At 43.3% G+C, this 18926-nt stretch overlaps 1 protein-coding gene across 1 annotated transcript in view; it reads right to left on the bottom strand.

Annotated features, from left to right (window-relative positions):
* The window catches only part of igsf3 (immunoglobulin superfamily, member 3), a 229183-nt gene that overhangs the window by 135464 nt on the left and 74793 nt on the right, over positions 1-18926 (bottom strand). Inside the window, exon 2 of the mRNA XM_072585217.1 lies at positions 11007-11384. Within this exon, the coding sequence (XP_072441318.1) occupies positions 11007-11384 (378 nt within the window). The remainder of the gene's footprint in view (positions 1-11006; positions 11385-18926) is intronic.

Raw genomic sequence — 18926 nt, 5'->3', positions numbered from 1 at the left:
TCGGTGGAAGGGTACTGTTGGGGATGTCTGGAGAGGAAAAAACGGAGTGCTTAGAGGCCCTGGTCATGGCGAATGGAGGTGTAGAGAGATTGGATATCCATTGTGAAGATAAGGCATTGGGGGCCGGGGAAATGGAAGTCTTGGAGGAGGTGGAGGGCGTGGGTGGTGTCTCGAACGTATGTGGGGAGTTCCTGGACTAGGGGGGATAGGACAGTGTCAAGGTAGGTAGAGATGAGTTCAGTGGGGCAGGAGCATGCTGAGACAATGGGTCAGCCAGGGTGGTCAGGCTTGTGGATCTTGGGAAGCAGGTAGAACCGGGCAGTGCGGGGTTCCTGGACTATGAGGTTGGAAGCTGTGGGTGGGAGATCTCCTGAGGTGATGAGGTTCTGTATGGTCTGGGAGATGATGGTTTTGTGATGGAGGGTGGGGTCATGGTCGAGGGAGCAGTAGGAAGAGGTGTCCTCGAGTTGGCATTTGGCTTCAGCGGTGTAGAGGTCAGTGCGCCAGACTACCACTGCGCCCCCTTTATCCGCTGGCTTAATGGTGAGGTTGGGATTGGAGCAGAGGGATTGGACGGCTGCACGTTGTGAGGGTGAGAGGTTGGAGTGGGGGAGGGGGGACGACAGGTTGAGGCGGTTAATGTCCCGGCGGCAGTTGGAAATGAAGAGGTTGAGGGCAGGTAATAGGCCAGCGCGGGGTGTCCAGGTGGATGCAGTGTGTTGGAGGTGGCCGAAGGGGTCCTCAGAAGGTGGGCGGGAGTCCTGATTGTGAAAGTAAGCTCGGAGGCGGAGGCGACGGAAGAATTGTTCGATGTCACGTCGTGTATTAAATTCATTGATGCGTGGACCGAGGGGGATGAAGGTGAGTCCTTTGCTGAGGACTGATCGTTCGTCCTCAGTGAGTGGGAGGTCTGGAGGGATGGTGAAAACTCGGCAGGGCCTGGAGCTGGGATCTGGTGTGGGTGTGCTCTCTCTGGACCTGACAAGAAAGTCTTTGGAATCCCTAACCATGATCTTCAGTCAGTGATGCCCTGCTATTTCCCTCCTCAGAAACACCAATTCCAAATGTACACAGTACCTTCCTTTTCCTCCTTGTCGTGCCAAGCAGTCTTATTCGGTCTTTCTCCTCATCTCAGCCATTATAAATAGATCCTTCATCCTCCTGTTAGGTGGTTGTGCCAAGAGCAAAAAGCTGCCTCCCATACCTGCAATCATGTCCATAACTGTACTGCCCTAACTCCCTCATCAGGACCTTCACCCCCACCCCCTTGCCATTATACCAAGAGGATACCATACACACTTCACTACGACTATAACCAGAGTCAGGTACCAGACATGGACTTATGCATCTATACTATATAGCCCTGTTGCGAAAGGCTTCATCCTCAGCCTTGCGAGCTCTTTGATTTTTACTGGGTTTCTGTCTATCCTTTCCATTTCCATGTTCATTTTAATTCTTTACTGCCCAGGGTCATCATTGAGGAACAACTACAGCTGGTTCTTATATAAAGCGTGCTTTGGCAGCACAATTTGGTTATAACTTCATGAAGAATTAGGGAATGATATTTTCGAGAACACTTACCTCTGTTCATATTAGCACAATTCCAGTGACGATCGTTTTGCACGCTTCATTCTGTGCATGTGCCGATGTCAGTGCAGCCAGAGCACGTGAGAGGTACAGTACTATACACTGAGCAGTTTCATCTCAAAAATTAAACCTATTAACGTTCATTGCTCTCCCTCTGAGACAAGAATATTCTTGTATAATTGCTGTATAAGCCCTGTATATTTCCTGCAGGATTGCATTACCCTTATACGTACCATTTGCCTTTCTAATTTGTTCTTGTAACTGCATACCCAATAATCTAAACCAACCCACATAAGACAGTCTGAAGACAATCAATCACCGCCATACACTTCTGCAACCACAACTGCACCTGAAGGTTCCAATGATGATGACCCAAAGTAATCTGTTACATTTACTTTTGTTTCATTAATAAATATGATTTAAACCTTTATTCAGGCTGTGTTATACTTTGCGTTAGGCTTTTGGGGGGTTTTTGAGCAATTGTGAGTGATATGTTTTGCTGGTCTGCCCCTAATCGCACTTTTCCCCAAGGCCCCATTATTTCCATGAAGCGAAGTTTCGCTGGAACGCAACTACCAGGTTACAGGAGAACTACCTGTAATTGGACATGGTACAGGAAGATACAACTGGATGGATTGAATATTTTTCAAACCTCTCCTCTCTACATTGCTGCATGCTGATCGAACACAAAGAAATGTTTTAGTGCGCAAATTGGTCTTGTCATTTCAAGTCAACCAGCTTTTCTGTTCATACAGTTCCATCATGTCAAAGTCAATTAGCATCCATGGATAAAGGTCCTGGATTTCCACAGTGCTGCAGGCACTTTCTCAATGAGCTCTCAGAGGTAGGTTTGGTTTTGCAACCAGAGAGAGACCATCTTTGACCTATTTTCAGTATTTTGACTTTGCAGGTCCTCGCGCCGCCCCATCAGTGATATCCAAAGCACACTTCAAAAAGTGATCAAAAGCATTGTGTATATCCCAGAGACAAATGCTGAAATATATTTTGAAAGGATCAATGAGGAAAACAGCTGCAAAAGTTACCAGAGCTGTTTTTCAAACAAAGCCACCTCCTACCACCTATTAATTGGAAAATCCCATGCTGATGGATCAAAGGCATATCCATCCCTTTCTGGTACAGACCACCCAATGTTTAACAGAATGACTCAACATGTTCAAGGAGTTACTGCATCCTTATATGTAGGCTGCTTTATAAATCAGATCTGCTCAACTGGACGTGCTCATTCTCCTCCCTCATATACTCAGTCTCAATTTTTAAAATAGAACGCAACAGAAAGACAAAGAGAATCAAAAAGATCCTCAAGTTTTATCTTCAAAATGGAGCCAAGGTTGAGACTATCTGCAGTTGGAATTAATTTAGATAAAAAGAAAATAAAACCAGAAAATATTGGAAATGTAGTGTTGTGTCTATAAGTGCATATTCTCAGAGTGTTCCCTTCATCCGAACTTATTACCCATTTATTTTAAGTGGATCATTGCTGGTATTAAAACAATGCTAACTGGAGAATCTAGGTTTCTGCAGCTTTTAAGAACAGATGGGCTTGAATTAAAACTGAGCCCAGGATTCAATTCCAGTCATAAGGATCGGATTTCCCTGCTGCACTCCCATATGGCTCAACTTTCACTACCAAGTGCAAGATATAATGTCAACTCTGCATCATCTCAAACTGCAAAATTCAGACATTTGTGGAACCAAGCGCAAATTTATTTGCAGAATTGTTTGCCATTATATAAACACTGAAATGCAGTTTTAAGTACACGTTCACTGCATTTTGTAGTACAATGGGAGGAATGATCTTCCAAAAGCCAATTAGCAAAGGCCTTTTTATTCCAAATAAGAGACAGAAAATTACTGACAAGGAAGGGGGGTTGCCTGACAGAGGCTATTAGAATTGATTTACTGGGAAAATGCTTTGAATGTTGGAAAAGTTTGTGGTATTGCTTTTGGAGACTTCCCTTTGAAGTCTCTGTAGGTAAATATACTACACTGAGTTGTAAAAGTCAAGAAAGCTTCAGGTCTTCATTTTCTGCTGATGTATCTCCCCAGGGAGGTCTTTGCCTCCTTCTGTAGATGGTGAGAAATCTGCTTTCTTCTACTTCAGGTGCAGCTGAAATAGTTCAGTTAGGACAGCATTAAACTGAAGATCTTCAACCATGTCATAAGAACATTTCAACTCCCCCTCCTACTCTGCTGAGGACATGGAGGTCCTGGGCCTGCTCCACCGCCACTCCCTCACCACTCGATGCCTGGAGGAAGAACACCTCATCTTCCGCCTTGGAACCCTCCAATCCCAGGGCATCAATGTGGACTTCACCAGTTTCCTCATTTTCCTTCCCCCCACCTTACTCCAGTTCCAAACCTCCAGCTCAGCACCATCCTCATGACCTGTCCCACCTGTCAACCTTCCTTCCCATCTATCTGCTCCACCCTCTTCTCCGATCTATCACCTTCACCCCCACCTCCAATCTCAACTACCTTCTCCCAGCCCCACCCCCTCCCATTTATCTCTCCAACCTCCGAGGTTTCCAGCCTCATTCCTGATGAATGGCTCCTGCCTGAAATGTCAATTTTCCTGCTCCTCGGATGCTGCCTGACCTGCTGTGCTTTTCCAGCACCACTCTAATCTTGACTCTAATCTCCACCATCTGCAGTCCTCACTTTCGCCTCGAAGATCTAAAGATCGCGAGTTCAATTCTGGGGTTTGGCGAAATACACAACAAAATTCCATTTCAATGTCCCTTTAAAGATGGGGTTTTAAGGTGTTATGGTACCATCCTTACCTCTGAGCCAGAAGGCCTGGGTCAAGCTCTACCTGCTCCAAAGATCAGAATGCATTTGAACAGGTTGATTAAAATATTTAGCTGCAGTTCATACCTAATGCTCTGATAAAGCAAGTCAATAGGCAGTTAACTTTAAAGACATAACAGCTAAGCTCGATCAAGTCTTGTTATTGATCCATATGCACCTCTAACAGGAGTCTCTAGCTAATGATCAGGTATCAGGCTTCCCCTCAGGGTCACAAGAGGTGCAACAAGATTCTGTTAACTGTTTCTGATTGAGGATGATCAGCCATGATCATAATGAATGGTGGTGCAGACTCGAAGGGTAGAATGGCCTACTCCTGCGCCTATTATCTTAACTACAGCTCGCTCAGCACAGGCAGTGGATCAAAACCAGATTTATGATTCTGTTGTTTGGTAAAAATCTACTGAACAATAAAGGGATCTTTGATTTTGGCTTCTAACACGGCTGTGAATTTTAATTTGATGAGAACCTGTTCAAATAATAAGGAGACAATTCATCACCCTGGGCTGAGGAGGGGAACTTTTTTTTTCAAAGGAAGTGGGTTTTCCATCCAACTTCCATTCAAAGTCTTTGAGTACTCGTAAGTGGATTTAGCCAAAGACAAGATTGTGATGCCACCTGCAGTTGAATAGTCTATTGACACACTACATCATGCAGAACTGCCACTTGACTAAGGTGACAGACTTAATGCGACCTTAGGATTGATGGTTTGAACCATTACAGAGTGGACAGGAGAAGAGAACTTTGGGAAAAGGAGGCAAGTTGTGTTAGGAGACCAATCGCACAGGTAATGTGGCCAGCAAGGCTGTGTTGTTTTCTCTGTCAACAGTGATTATGCATGCACAGAGAAAGCACGTTCCCCAGCTAATACTTGATGCTCATTATGTTGTGTGGGATGCAGACTGCCTTGGGCAGTTTTTGTCTGGTTTCACTGACAAATTATTAAAATTAGTTATAATTTTCTCTAATTACTTTTCAAATTTTAATTTTAATTTTAATTTTGCAAGATGTTGTAGCAAATGTGAATTTTACATGCAATAGGACAATATCTATTGACAGCCAAGAAACCGATCTAATCAACATGAGCTCATTACTACAGTGCATGCAATCGCAGAGACAGTTAAAGTAGACAGCTGTCTCTGACTGAGTGCAATTTACAGGAAATGGTTAGTCTCTCACTTTATAGATGTCATTTATAAAAGGTAACCACATCAACGTTGTTAGTCTTTGCTCTCCATTTATACCACTGAAGTGGTTCTATGATATGTTCACCCCACTAATGTTTTGGAAAACATCTCAATTACACAATAGAGTACATTTCAGAACATTGGAGGGGATGATAAAAACACACAAAATTGCACCAGTTTTGAGAAATGATTTTGCTCCCCCTCCATTTTTCCCTTCCAACTTATTTGCATGTCAAATGTATTCTCTGCTATGAAACTGCAATCAAGCAGTGATTGGAACATTTCATTTGAAAAAACAAATTGCTTTGAAATATGTCCTTTGATGTATTTAGTCAAATAGGCAGACAATTATTGTTAAAATAAACGGTAAACATTTTTTTAATCAACATGACTAGCCTGTCAACTGCAAGAAACTATCTTTTAAATAACAGAAAATAATTTTACAACACTATACAGAACCAATGGCAAAATATATTATCCTTGCATCCAAAACAACCAATTTCACTTCAATAGAATCTTCAAAAACCAGCAAATGGCCACATTAGCAGTAGCTTCCAATTGTGATTATTCAATCTGGGAACAGGGCCAGTTCTAACATTTATTAAACTAGATTTGATTAGAGCTGGATTGAATTTGCAGAGAAATGTCTACAACCTTTTAGTTTGATTTCAACTTCTGCACTTGCTTACTGATATTGGGTGAACTTATTCGAAAACAGCAAAACCTGGGAGAACCTCCTGACTCTTTTGGTGACGCACCTTCCCAAGGTGAGCAATTTCAAACAAAAGCACATCGAGGAATCTGTGAGATGAACCAAGCGAAAGCAAGAGCCTGTGGCACTGTTCATGTTGATTGGGAATACCTAGTGTTAGCAGTTGTGAGCATGTGAGGGAGGGCAGCAGGAATCTCCTCCTTGTTGGAAGCATTCAACTAGTGTCATTTATATCATAGCATGGCATGGTATGCAAAGTTGGGATTGCCTCTGGCACCAATGGAAACACAGTACTAATGTGATTTCTGGTGCATCTACAGTCAGAAATGATCCTGTTGCAACACAAATGAAAGAAAGCCCACATTTAGCAGAAACAACACAATAGCAATAATTTCTAAATAGCACATGTACATTGTAATACGTTACTTCCCCAAAACAAGCAGCATATATACATTCATGAGTTAAAATGACAATTAGCAATGGTCCAAACATAACACTGCAGTGATCAGCCTTGAAGCAAATCCAAAACTCTTTAACCCCTTTCTGCAGTAGGTTTTCAGTCAGCTCTCAATCCACCATATTACTTATGTGAACAAAGGGACTGAAGCAGGCCATTCATCTGGTGGAGCCTGCCCTACCATTTAATACAATCATAACTGATCAAAGACTTCAATACCACCCACTCCTAATGCCATTGGTAATAAATCAATTATATCAATTTTAGATCAGAAACTATTATGGAAACTATACTAAGAGAACAGGTAAGGATGAGGACCTGTACTTTATTAACTGACAATATGCATGGATTTACAAAGTGAACATTCTCCTTAACAAATGTTTTTGACAAGTTTTGAGATATTATAATTAAACCAAAGCAATTCATGATCTTATGTTTTAGCATACATCAACTGTTGCAATGTCTTTGACAAAGTCCTGTTTGAAAAATACAAATTAAAATAAATTCTGTAAACAGTTATGCGAGAATACAAGGGTAGGTGTAGTGACTAGAAACAGATAGACCTCATTAACTACGAAGTTCTTGATTGGGATTGTCAACCTTGGCCAAACAAGAAAGCCTTGGCTGACCAATATTAGGATCTACTCAGTTGAGGATTGACTCTGAGTTGGCTGGCCACAGCCAGTTACTGCACTCTCATAAATAAAGGGTGACTTGGTGATGGGACACTGACGTCTGTGCAGTTATTTGAGTTGGGAAGGAATCAGATAACAAAAAGGAAGTCGAGTTCTGAGGAAGGATCATTGGACCTAAAACATTAACTCTGATTTCTCTCCACAGATGCTGCCAACCCTGCCGAGCTTTTCAAATTGCTTTACCGCATCCACAGTTCTTTTGGTTTTTATTAAACAAAAAGGAAATGTTAGTTGTGAATTTTGCAACATGGTCTATTGCATCCAAATATGCTAGCAAAAAGCATTCAGCAGGGTACACCATTTGAGGCTGGACTAAAATGTTGAAGCTGGCAAAAGTGAAGACTGCAGAGTGCGGTGCTGGAAAAGAACAGCAGGTCAGGCAGTGTCCGAGAAAGAGAGTCGATGTTTCAGGCAAAAAAACCCTTAATTGGGAAGTTACCACATGACTGATGAAGGGCTTTTGCACGAAACGTTGATTCTCCTGCTCCTCGGATACTTCCTGACCTGCTGTGCTTTTCCAGCACCACTCTCTCGACTAAAATGTTGAAGCCTCAGCTATCACTAATAACCAACTGCAGCGGATTGAGAACTGGGAGAACTCCTGTTATAGAAACAGGTTAAATCATTTTGGATCTGTTTGGAGACTGATCATTGGAATGCTGCATTAGGACCATTGCTAATTATCATTTTAACTCATTGGGCTAGGCTAATCTAGTTTGGAGATGATGGTAAGATTTGTGCAATAGTCAAGGCTGTAAACAATCCTTGCAAATGGATCTGGATGAACAATGAATTGGGCTCTTGACTGGCGACTGATGTTTAAATTAAAAAATGTAAAGTTATTCCCATGGGAAATACCGGATAAGTATTAATGTGTGAATGTTGAATATATTCAGGCGACAGTACTAAAGCTGGTGAAGCAAGAGTTTGGGCATTCCAGTGCATAATTTGCTTTGGTTTCTTGACAAAAGACCTGAAGAAAGTGCAATGGAGTGAATACAGCGCTAAAATGCACTTATAGGACAGTATACTAGCATCCTTATGTCAGGCCTATGTTAAGATGGTAATTTAGGTACCTCCCCACCCCTCACCAAGGTGGATAATATTAAGATTTTAAGAAGGTTATAAAGGACTGTCACAAGAGTAATTCCCAGGTTGAAGCATCTAAGTTACAAATCGGTTCAAAAAACTTGGGTTCCTCTATAATTTGGGAAGATGGTGACTTCAGAGCTGATTGAAGTCTAGAATCTGTACAGCGTGGAAACAGGCCCACACTCTCCGAAGAGTACCCCACCCTCTACTTTTACCCCTAACCTACACATCACTGAGGCCAAATCACCTAAGTTGCACGTCTTTGGATTGCGAGAGGAAACCAGAGCACCCAGAGGAATTCCACGTAGACACAGGGGGAATGTGCAAACTCCACACAGACAGTCACCTGACTGGGACTCATTCCAACCTGAGGCTGGAATCAAACCCAGGTCCCTGGTGCTGTGAGGTAGCAGTGCTAACCACTGAGCCACCATGCCACTTTACTGGAAATGAAGGAACTAGACAATGCTTTCATTGACCGAATGTTTCAAATAGTAAGGTTAGCAAGGACAACAGCCACAATTTCAAGTTATGAAAGGTGAAAACTAGGTTAGATGTCAGAAGATAATTCCTTCATCAGAATAACGTCTGTAACAGACTGATAGCTTATGTAGTGAATGCTGATGCACTCACTTCAAGTGTGATCTTTGTCAGTTTTTGATTGGGTGGGATAAAACAAGCTGTCATATTCTGGACTAGTTTTGATCATCTCAAAGTATGGGGGGAGGTGCAATGTCTATTCACAGTCAGGGTAATTGGAAAAGGTATTTCTACATTTTTAGGATGATGTTTTTTTTTATTTTTTATATCTGGTTCCTGTGCCTCTTCCAGGAGATGACATGACTCTTGGATGAACTGAGGAGTGTAAACATTGTGATGTACAAGGCACCGGAACTACATGGATGGGAAGGTTTGGATGACCTTGACAGGTCCATCATTTCTTGAATTGTGGCAAACATCTTACTGACTCTGATAACAGTTAGCAACTCAAACCATTCACTTGAAACAAAAATTAGGATTCTTTAAAAATCAGTGGATTATGCTAGTTAACGATCCAAAATAAGGAATTCAGATGTCAATGGGAAAAGATTTGCTCTGCATCTACCATCCAGAATTAGTAACCTTGTTTTAGTGTGTGTAAATGGAGGAGATGGAATACTAAAACTGAGATTAAGTCTGTTTGCACAAGTGTGCATAGTCCTGGGCATCCAATATCTAGAATATAGAACATACAACATCTCTTTCTTAATCATAAAGAGTTGTTGTAATCTCAAGCCACCAAGTCCCATGACACTTGGTTCTCCTTCTGGTTTAACTGGACCAATTGAAACTGCAAAGGCACTTATAGCTACTTAGCAAGTATGATGGTATTTTAGGCAAGCCTGATCCAGGTCAGACACAATAGGCCAAATGGCCTCCTCCTGTGCTTCAAGGCTTTTCATGTTTCTTAGACTAGACTTTCACCCTCAATGGAATTTTAAGACCTCGAAGGACAAACAGAAGCAAACTATCCAAATGTGTGAGGCATCAAGCACTTAACCTGAAAGGAAACCAATGGTGTAGAATGCGAATGGATATTAATTCTGGGTTGAATGAGTTTAACATTATTCACATCAAATGAAATTCTTTGCTACTAGAGTACAAATGGAGATTTTTAAGCACGTATCTGTGTGATAGTGAAAGGAAGGTTTTCAAATATTTCATTTTCTTTACTGCAAGCAGTGGCATCTTTTTTACATACCAACATGTTTTTTACATTAGAGACACCTTTTCCTGTAAAAATGGTCCCAGATAAAGCACATTATTCAGAACCTTGGCACGCAAAATATTACCGTAACCAACTGGTCTGAATAATGTATTGCAGCTGGGACCAATTTTAGAGAGAGCCTTGTCTATAGTTTGTATTTTAGTGAAGATTGAATGCAGGAGTAAACAAACAGAAACCTACTTTAATAATAAGATAAAGATCCACAAACGCAATATTAGAAAATCCATTTTCTATTTGGGGACCAGAGTCCCAGTGTTGCACAGCACGGAAACAGACCCTTCGGTCCGACTCGCTCGGATACCCCAAACCATTTGTCAGCATTTGGCCTGTATTCCACTAAACCCTTCAGATTCATGTACGCATCCAAATGCCTTTTAAATGTTGCATTGTACCAACCTCCACCACTTCCTCTGGCAGCTCATTCCATACAAAAACCACCCTCTGCGTGAAAAAGTTGGTTGAACAGACATGAAACCATGTACAATTTTAGACTACATTAAATATAATAAACGTGTACAGCTTTATGTTGCTGCAACACCTGTGAAATAATTATACCCTGACAATGTTACTAAAAATCTGTAGCTTCTTCAAAGGGAATGCTGCACATTTAATGTTGCCTTGTTATGTCCTGCTACATGCCACAGTAACATAACCAATCAGTGCAAAGCCAGGGATCACTTACCTGTCAGATTCCCCTTAGCATTGTAGGATCCCCAGTAGGTTGCTTCTGTATTAGGAGTGTGACATTCATATTCCCCTGTATCTCGTAGTTGTAGGTTGGTAATGTGTAACAGTGCTGAGTCTCCATCAATTCTCTCAACATAGACCTCATTATTCTGGACTCTCTCTGCATACACAGCATAGGGGTAGCCAGGATCGTTCGTACTGACTATCTGGATTTGCCTTTCAGGTGCAGAAGGCAGATAGATGGACCACTCAAAGTTCTGCTGTGTGGAACCCGCATATCCGGATACATTACACCAAATGGTTACATGGTATCCTTCTGCTCTGATCAATGGGCCTTCCTGTACCTGGACATGTCTTTGAGCAGCACACATGCCTGCAAAGGAGAATTGATAGATGTAAATAGTTAGAAGATTTTTCAGAAGCAATCCACACGTGCAAAGCACTTAAGTACAAATTTTGCTTGCCTCCTTTTTTCCCACCACTTATGTCTCCCAATTTTCTCTTAGAGTCATAGAGTCAAACAGCATGGAAACAGGCCCTTTGGTCCAACCAGTCCATGTCAACCATAATCCCAAACTAAAAGTAATCCCACCTGTCGGCACTTGGTTCATACCCCTCCAAATATTTATTATTCATGTACTTATCTAAATGTCTTTTAAATGTTGTAACTGTATCCACATCCACCATTCCCTCTAAGTTCATTCCACACATGAACCACACTGGATAAAAAAAAAGTTGCTCCTCATGTCTTTTTTTAGATCTTTCCCCTCTCACTTAGAAAATATGCTCCCAGTCTTGAAATCCCCAGCCCTAGGGAGAAGACATCTGCTATTCATTTTATCTATACCCCTTGTGATTTTATAAATCTCTACAGGCAACTCTGTGTGGAGTTTGCACATTCTCCCCGTGTCTGCGTGGATTTCCTCCGGGTGCTCCGGTTTCCTCCCACAATCCAAAAATGTGCAGGTTAGGTGAATTGGCCATACTAGATTGCCCGTAGTGTTAGGTGAAGGGGTAAATGTAGGGGAATGGGTCTGGGTAGGTTGCACTTCGGCAGGTCGGTGAGGTCTTGTTGGGCTGAAGAGCCTGTTTCCACATTGTAAGTAATCTAAAAAAGAAATCACCCCTCAACCTTCTATGCTCCAGTGAAAACTTCCCAGCCTATCCTTACAACTCAAACCTTCCATTCCCGGCAACATCCTGGTAAATATTTTCGGAACCCTCTCCAGCTTAATAATATCCTTCCTATGAAAGGCCGACCAGAACTGGACACAGTATTCCAGAAGAAGCCTCATCGATATCCTGTACAGTCTCAACATGACGGCCCAATTCCTATACTCAAAGGTATGAGCATTGAGGGCAAGAGTGCCAAACATCTTCTTAACCACCCTGTCTACATGAGATGCAAACTTCAAAATATTATGTACCTGAATCTCTAGGTATTCTACAACACTACTCAAGGCCCAACTTTTAATTGTATAAGTCCTGTTCTTGTTTATTTTTACAAAAATGGAATACCTCACATTTATCCAAATTAAATTCCATCTGCCTCTCTTCAGCCCATTGATCCAATTGATCAAGATCCCTTTTAAATCTTAGATAACCTTCTTCCCCATCTGCAAACCTATTAACTATGGCTTCTAAATCATTTTGCAAATGCTGGCATTTTCACCACAGTGAAGATATTCTGTATGAGAATTCTTGGTGCACTCAGGGAACATTACAAGCTCCAAGTACACGAAGAAGATGCACGAGAGGAGAAGACACCCAATACAGCTGGAGTTGGGAGGAATTCCTTCTCCATTACCATTTGTACAGGAGGGGAAATTAATGGAAATGTTTTTCTGTCCCTTCTGTAATGGCCTCCAGTATTGTTGTCCAGCAAGAGATCTTTATATGCTGCATGTCCCAACTACTTTCTTGCACATTTTATAGAATGATCTTAGATCAGTTGTATGATACTGCTTTGCATAGTTAAACTGATCCACCACTATGAATGCTTAGAAGCAGTGAAGAGTACTATGGTAGTAGTAACACTGGTAGCGCATATTAGAAATAGGTCCTCACACACATGCACTGACAAAAACTACATAAGGTTTTGCATAAAGTAGGAAAAAGCAGAGCATCCACTTTTTTTTTCTTGAATGTGGCCCACACCAAATGCCAAGGCAACAGATCAGGTTGGCCATTTAAATTAGGTTTGACTCTTCTGATCTGCAAATTCAAAGAATCAGATCAGTGCTTTGATTTGCATCTTTAACATCTTTAAATACACACACACACACACACACACATGTTTGTGGGGCGAATTTGTACTTGCAGAGTTACATAATACTTTGCTCAAAAACTACCATGTAAGACTCTGTTATCTCCTGTTTTAGATTAGAATCAGTCTAAACATTATGGCACAGACAGGGAACACGGGGTGGGGGGCTAACACCTTCAATATATTGTCTAGCTAACACCAATTGTTACAGTTATCCTGAGAATGCAACTTTTAAAAAAAAGTTTTGTGATTTACACATGAAAGAAGTGAAATTATCATGGTATTCGAACTGATGAAAGACTCAACAAACATCAAGGTATTTTTCAATGTATAATTTCAGTTACATCACACTGTAAACTTTTGCTATAAATTCTGTGCCTTACAACTGTGTCCTCCATAACCACCTGATGAAGGAGCGGCGTTCTGAAAGCTAGTGCTTCCAATTAAACCTGTTGGACTATAACCTGGTGTGGTGTGATTTTTAATTTTGTACACCCCAGTCCAACACCAGCATCTCCAAAAAATGGAGGAGCCAATTCTAAGATTTACTTGAATACAATAAAATGGAATTTCATCACTTACTACAGGGAGTGAGTTTTCAATGAATAATGGTTGTCTCTTCAGTGCTGTCTTTTGACGTCAATGAAAGAGACAAGCAGAGTGCCTTCGCAATCCTCCTTACAAATCCATTTCTCAGAAGCAGCTGTTGATAAAGGTCAATTTGTATATTCCCAAGTCTGCTTATTGTTTTTCCAGACTGGCTAACTGGCAACTAGTCTTTCATTGTGCATTATGTGAAATGATCAGACATATGTACATTAAACAGGAGACACAGGTCTAAGTTTTTTGATGCCTCACTGAGCAATAGTGCCTCTTGATATAAATGTTCATTGTGATTTAGCAAGTTTTGTGTATTTCAAATGAATTTGAATTAATCTGGGGTCAGATGATCACGCAAACATTTTAGGTCAGTATTTGTCCTTCTTAGTATAATTTTTAACACATGGTAGATCTCCAGTTTCACAATGAAATGGCAGAGATTGAATATTGATAATCAATTTTCCATGCATCCTGAGGCATGTACTTGCAATTTACAGCAAGGGTCACTGGAAAGGTAAACGTAAAGTTGCCAGAGTCAGAGAGGACCATTGTGCTGCTCTTTCATTATAGTGATTGTAACAAGATCAATTCCTCATGCATCACACCTGCCCCTCACACATCACTGATGCCACACGCTCAGTGACTTCCGCCACCCCTACTGCTGTGTCTGCCACCACTTCTGCCCCCACCAACGCCACTCACCTGCATTCTGCTGACATGCCCCCCACAGACCCCATTGTCACTATCCCCACCCCCCCAGAACCCAGAGGGGAACACTACCCCTGGTCATGACTCCACCCCCATTCCCCCCACCATCACACCCACTCCAGTTACAGGTTCCGCCCCCACTCCCAGCTCCACATCTACACCAGATCCCAGCTCCCAGCCCTGCCGAGATTTCACCATCCGTCCAGACCTTCCCCTCATTGAGGACGAACGATCAGTCCTCAGCAAAGGACTCACCTTCATCCCCCTCCGTCCACGCATCAATGAATTTAATACACGCCGTGACGTCGAACACTTGTTCCGTCGCCTCCGCCTCCGAGCTTACTTTCACAATCAGGACTCCCGCCCACCTTCCGAGGACCCCTTCGCCCACCTCCAACACACTGCATCCACCTGGACACCCTGCGCTGGCCTATTACCTGCCCTCGACCTCTTCATTTCCAACTGCCGCTGGGACATTAACTGCCTCAACCTGTCTACCCCCCTCCCCCACTCCAACCTCTCACCCTCACAATGCACTGCCCTCCAACCCCTCTGCTCCAATCCCAACCTCACCATCAAGCCAGCGGATAAAGGGGGCGCAGTGGTAGTCTGGCGCACTGACCTCTACACCGCTGAAGCCAAACGCCAACTTGAGGACACCTGTTCCTATCGCCCCCTCGACCATGACCCCACCCCCCATCACCAAACCATCACCTCCCAGACCATACAGAACCTGAGCACCTCAGGAGATCTCCCACCTACAGCTTCCAACCTCATAGTTCGGGAACCTCGCACTGCCTGGTTCTACCTCCTTCCCAAGATCCACAAGCCTGACCACCCTGGCCGACCCATTGTCTCAGCATGCTCCTGACCCACTGAACTCATCTCTACCTACCTCAACACTGTCCAATCTCCCCTAGTCCAGGAACTCCCCACATACGTTCGAGACACCACCCACGCCCTCCACCTCCTCCAAGACTTCCGTTTCCCCGGCCCCCAATGCCTCATCTTCACCATGGATATCCAATCCCTCTACACCTCCATCCACCATGACCAGGGCCTTCAAGCCCTCCGTTTTTTCCTCTCCAGACGTCCCCAACAGTACCCTTCCACCAACACTCTCATTCGTTTGGCCGAACTGGTCCTCACCCTTAACAATTTCTCCTTAGAATCCTCCCACTTCCTCCAGACCAAAGGCGTAGCCATGGGCACACGCATGGGCCCCAGCTATGCCTGTCTCTTTGTTGGCTATGTAGAACAGTTGATCTTCTGTAATTACACCGGCACCACTCCCCACCTCTTCATCCGCTACATTGATGACTGCATTGGTGCCACCTCGTGCTCCCGCAAGGAGGTTGAGCAATTCATCAACTTCACCAACACTTTCCACCCTGACCTTAAATTTACCTGGACTATCTCTGACACCTCGCTCCCCTTCCTGGACCTCTCCATCTCCATTAGTGACGACCGACTTGACACTGACATTTTTTACAAACCCACCAACTCCCACAGCTACCTGGATTACACTTCTTCCCACCCTACCTCTTGCAAAAATGCCATCCCGTATTCCCAATTCCTCTGCCTCCACCGGATCTGCTCCCAGGAGGACCAGTTCCACCAGAGAACACACCAGACGGCCTCCTTCTTTAGAGACCGCAATTTCCCTTCCCACGTGGTTAAAGATGCCCTCCAACGCATCTCGTCCACATCCCACACCTCCGCCCTCAGACCCCACCCCTCCAACTGTAACAAGGACAGAACGCCCCTGGTGCTCACCTTCCACCCTACCAACCTTTGCATAAACCAAATCATCCGTCGACATTTCCGCCACCTCCAAACAGACCCCACCACCAGGGATATATTTCCCTCCCCACCCCTTTCCGCCTTCCGCAAAGACCGTTCCCTCTGTGACTACCTGGTCAGGTCCATGTCCCCCTACAACCCACCCTCCCATCCTGGCATCTTCCCCTGCCACCGCAGGAACTGTAAAACCTGCGCCCACACCTCCTCCCTCACCTCTATCAAAGGCCCTAAAGGAGCCTTCCACATCCATCAAAGTTTTACCTGCACATCCACTAATATCATTTATTGTATCCGTTGCTCCTGATGCGGTCTCCTCTACATTGGGGAGACTGGGGGCCTCTTAGCAGAGCGCTTTAGGGAACATCTCCGGGACACCCACACCAATCAACCACACCGCCCTTTGGCCCAACATTTCAACTCCCCCTCCCACTCTGCCGAGGACATGGAGGTCCTGGGCCTCCTTCACCGCTGCTCCTTCACCACCAGACGCCTGGAGGAAGAACGCCTCATCTTCCGCCTCGGAACACCTCAACCCCAGGGCATCAATGTGGACTTCAACAGTTTCCTCATTTCCCCTTCCCCTACCTTACCCTAGTTTCAAAGTTCCAGCTCAGCACTGTCCCCATGACTTGTCCGGACTTATCCTACCTGCCTATCCGCTTTTCCATCTATCCACTCCACCCTCTCCTCCCTGACCTATCCCCTCCCCCACTCACCCATTGTACTCTATGCTACTTTCTCCCCACCCCCACCCTCCTCTAGCTTATCTCTCCACACTTCAGCCTCTCTGCCTTTATTCCTGATGAAGGGCTTTTGCCCGAAACGTTGATTTCACTGCTCCTTGGATGCTGTCTGAACTGCTGTGCTCTTCCAGCACCACTAATCCAGCACTGTAACAAAATCAGCCAGCTACACTCTGGAGAATATGAGTACTCTGACAGGGGCTGTTCATCTGGTTCAGACAGGGGCTATTAATCTGGTTCAATCAGGGAGTCCTGCCTGACATAAAAGGATGAATATCAGAGATATTGAGCCCTGCATACCTGATTTAATGAGTGGCAGTGCCATTGTCAAAGGCCATGCATTTGTCAAGGGTGATTGGTATTGGGATGACACGTTCAAAGAGTATTTCAGCCTAGTAGTAGTTTAAGCTGAGGGTCATCACATGACAAACAAGGGGAGAGGACGAGAAGGCAGGATCTTTATGGTAACATCGACTAGTGCGGGAATTGAACCTGCGCTGTCAGCATCATTCTACATTACAGATCAGCCATCCTATCTAAGTAAATGCCCCCCAACCCACTGGATAAACAATACCTGATAAAGATACAAAACAAAGATAAGGCCAGTTGTGGTACAACAACCTAAACTGAACTGTGCCATTATGCCTTAACTGGTTGAATTCTAGCTACAACTGTTTTTTGTTGGCAATGATACGTCATGCAGTACTGCATTTCGAAATGTAACTTGAAGCCAGAGTCGGGTCTCAGTAGACTGAGATCCTGCAGAAGGAAGTTGCAATCCATTTCACATCTGGGACACTTAGGCCTTTACTGTTAATTTACACTGTAGTCACTTAAAGCCAGTGTGAAAACATGTGGTATAAATACATCATAATTTAATTTGGAGGTGAAAATTAGTCTGCTCTTCATCAAACCCACTGAGCAATCATAGCAGCTTTGTTGAGAAATGTATGATTGCAACAGAAATCTGACATTGCCCAATTTTTTCTGTTTCAATCAATTTCATAACTGAAAACTTCCAAGTAACAAGGCACAAGCAGACAGCAATTAAAGCCCGATTTCACAAACTGTACTTGTGTGTGAGAAAGAAATGAATCTATGAACTAAACTGTAATTGTCAAAGTGTCAAGTGACACAGCTCACCACATGGAGTGAGAGGACACAAATATTAAAAGATAACTTTATTCATGCTAAATATTATAATTTGAACTCATACTGCAAACCTGGAGAGTGAGAGGAATTAAAAGGAGAATCTGTAGTTTCAATTGGGCTCTCCTTTTAAACATAATTGAAATTCCAATTGTTCACAACACACAAAAAAGTCATCAGTTCTTTGTGGATAATGTGAGAGGCGTAGCGACACCAAAGAAAATGGAAAATGAAAAAAAATTATGAAAAATAAGTTGAAACCCAAAATTAGAACCTGAATTATTCATGGTCTGAAATATTGTCAGTCAGAGAGTTGGGATGATCCTAAGCACAGTATGGGGGCTGAGCTGATATGGGAGGAAGAACTAGTGTGATAATAATGTGGACCAGTAATCCAGAGGCTCAGGCTAATACTTCAGCAACAGGGGTTCAATTCCCACTTGGTAGCTGATGGTATTTACACAAATGTAAATCTCAAGTTCAATGGCCAGTAATGGTGACTATTGTTAACTGTGATAAAAATCCATCTGGTACACCAATGTGCTTTTGGGCAGGAAATCTGCCATCCTTACCTAGTATGGTCTACATTCTGTGAGTCTGGACCCAGCACACTGCTGCTGACCCTGCAATGGCCCAGCAAGTGACA

The sequence above is a fragment of the Chiloscyllium punctatum genome, chromosome 15 (assembly GCF_047496795.1).
Source record: "Chiloscyllium punctatum isolate Juve2018m chromosome 15, sChiPun1.3, whole genome shotgun sequence".
In the NCBI taxonomy this organism is placed as follows: domain Eukaryota; kingdom Metazoa; phylum Chordata; class Chondrichthyes; order Orectolobiformes; family Hemiscylliidae; genus Chiloscyllium; species Chiloscyllium punctatum.
Note: the sequence above shows the minus strand (reverse complement) of the source record. Positions and strands in the feature narration are given on the sequence as shown.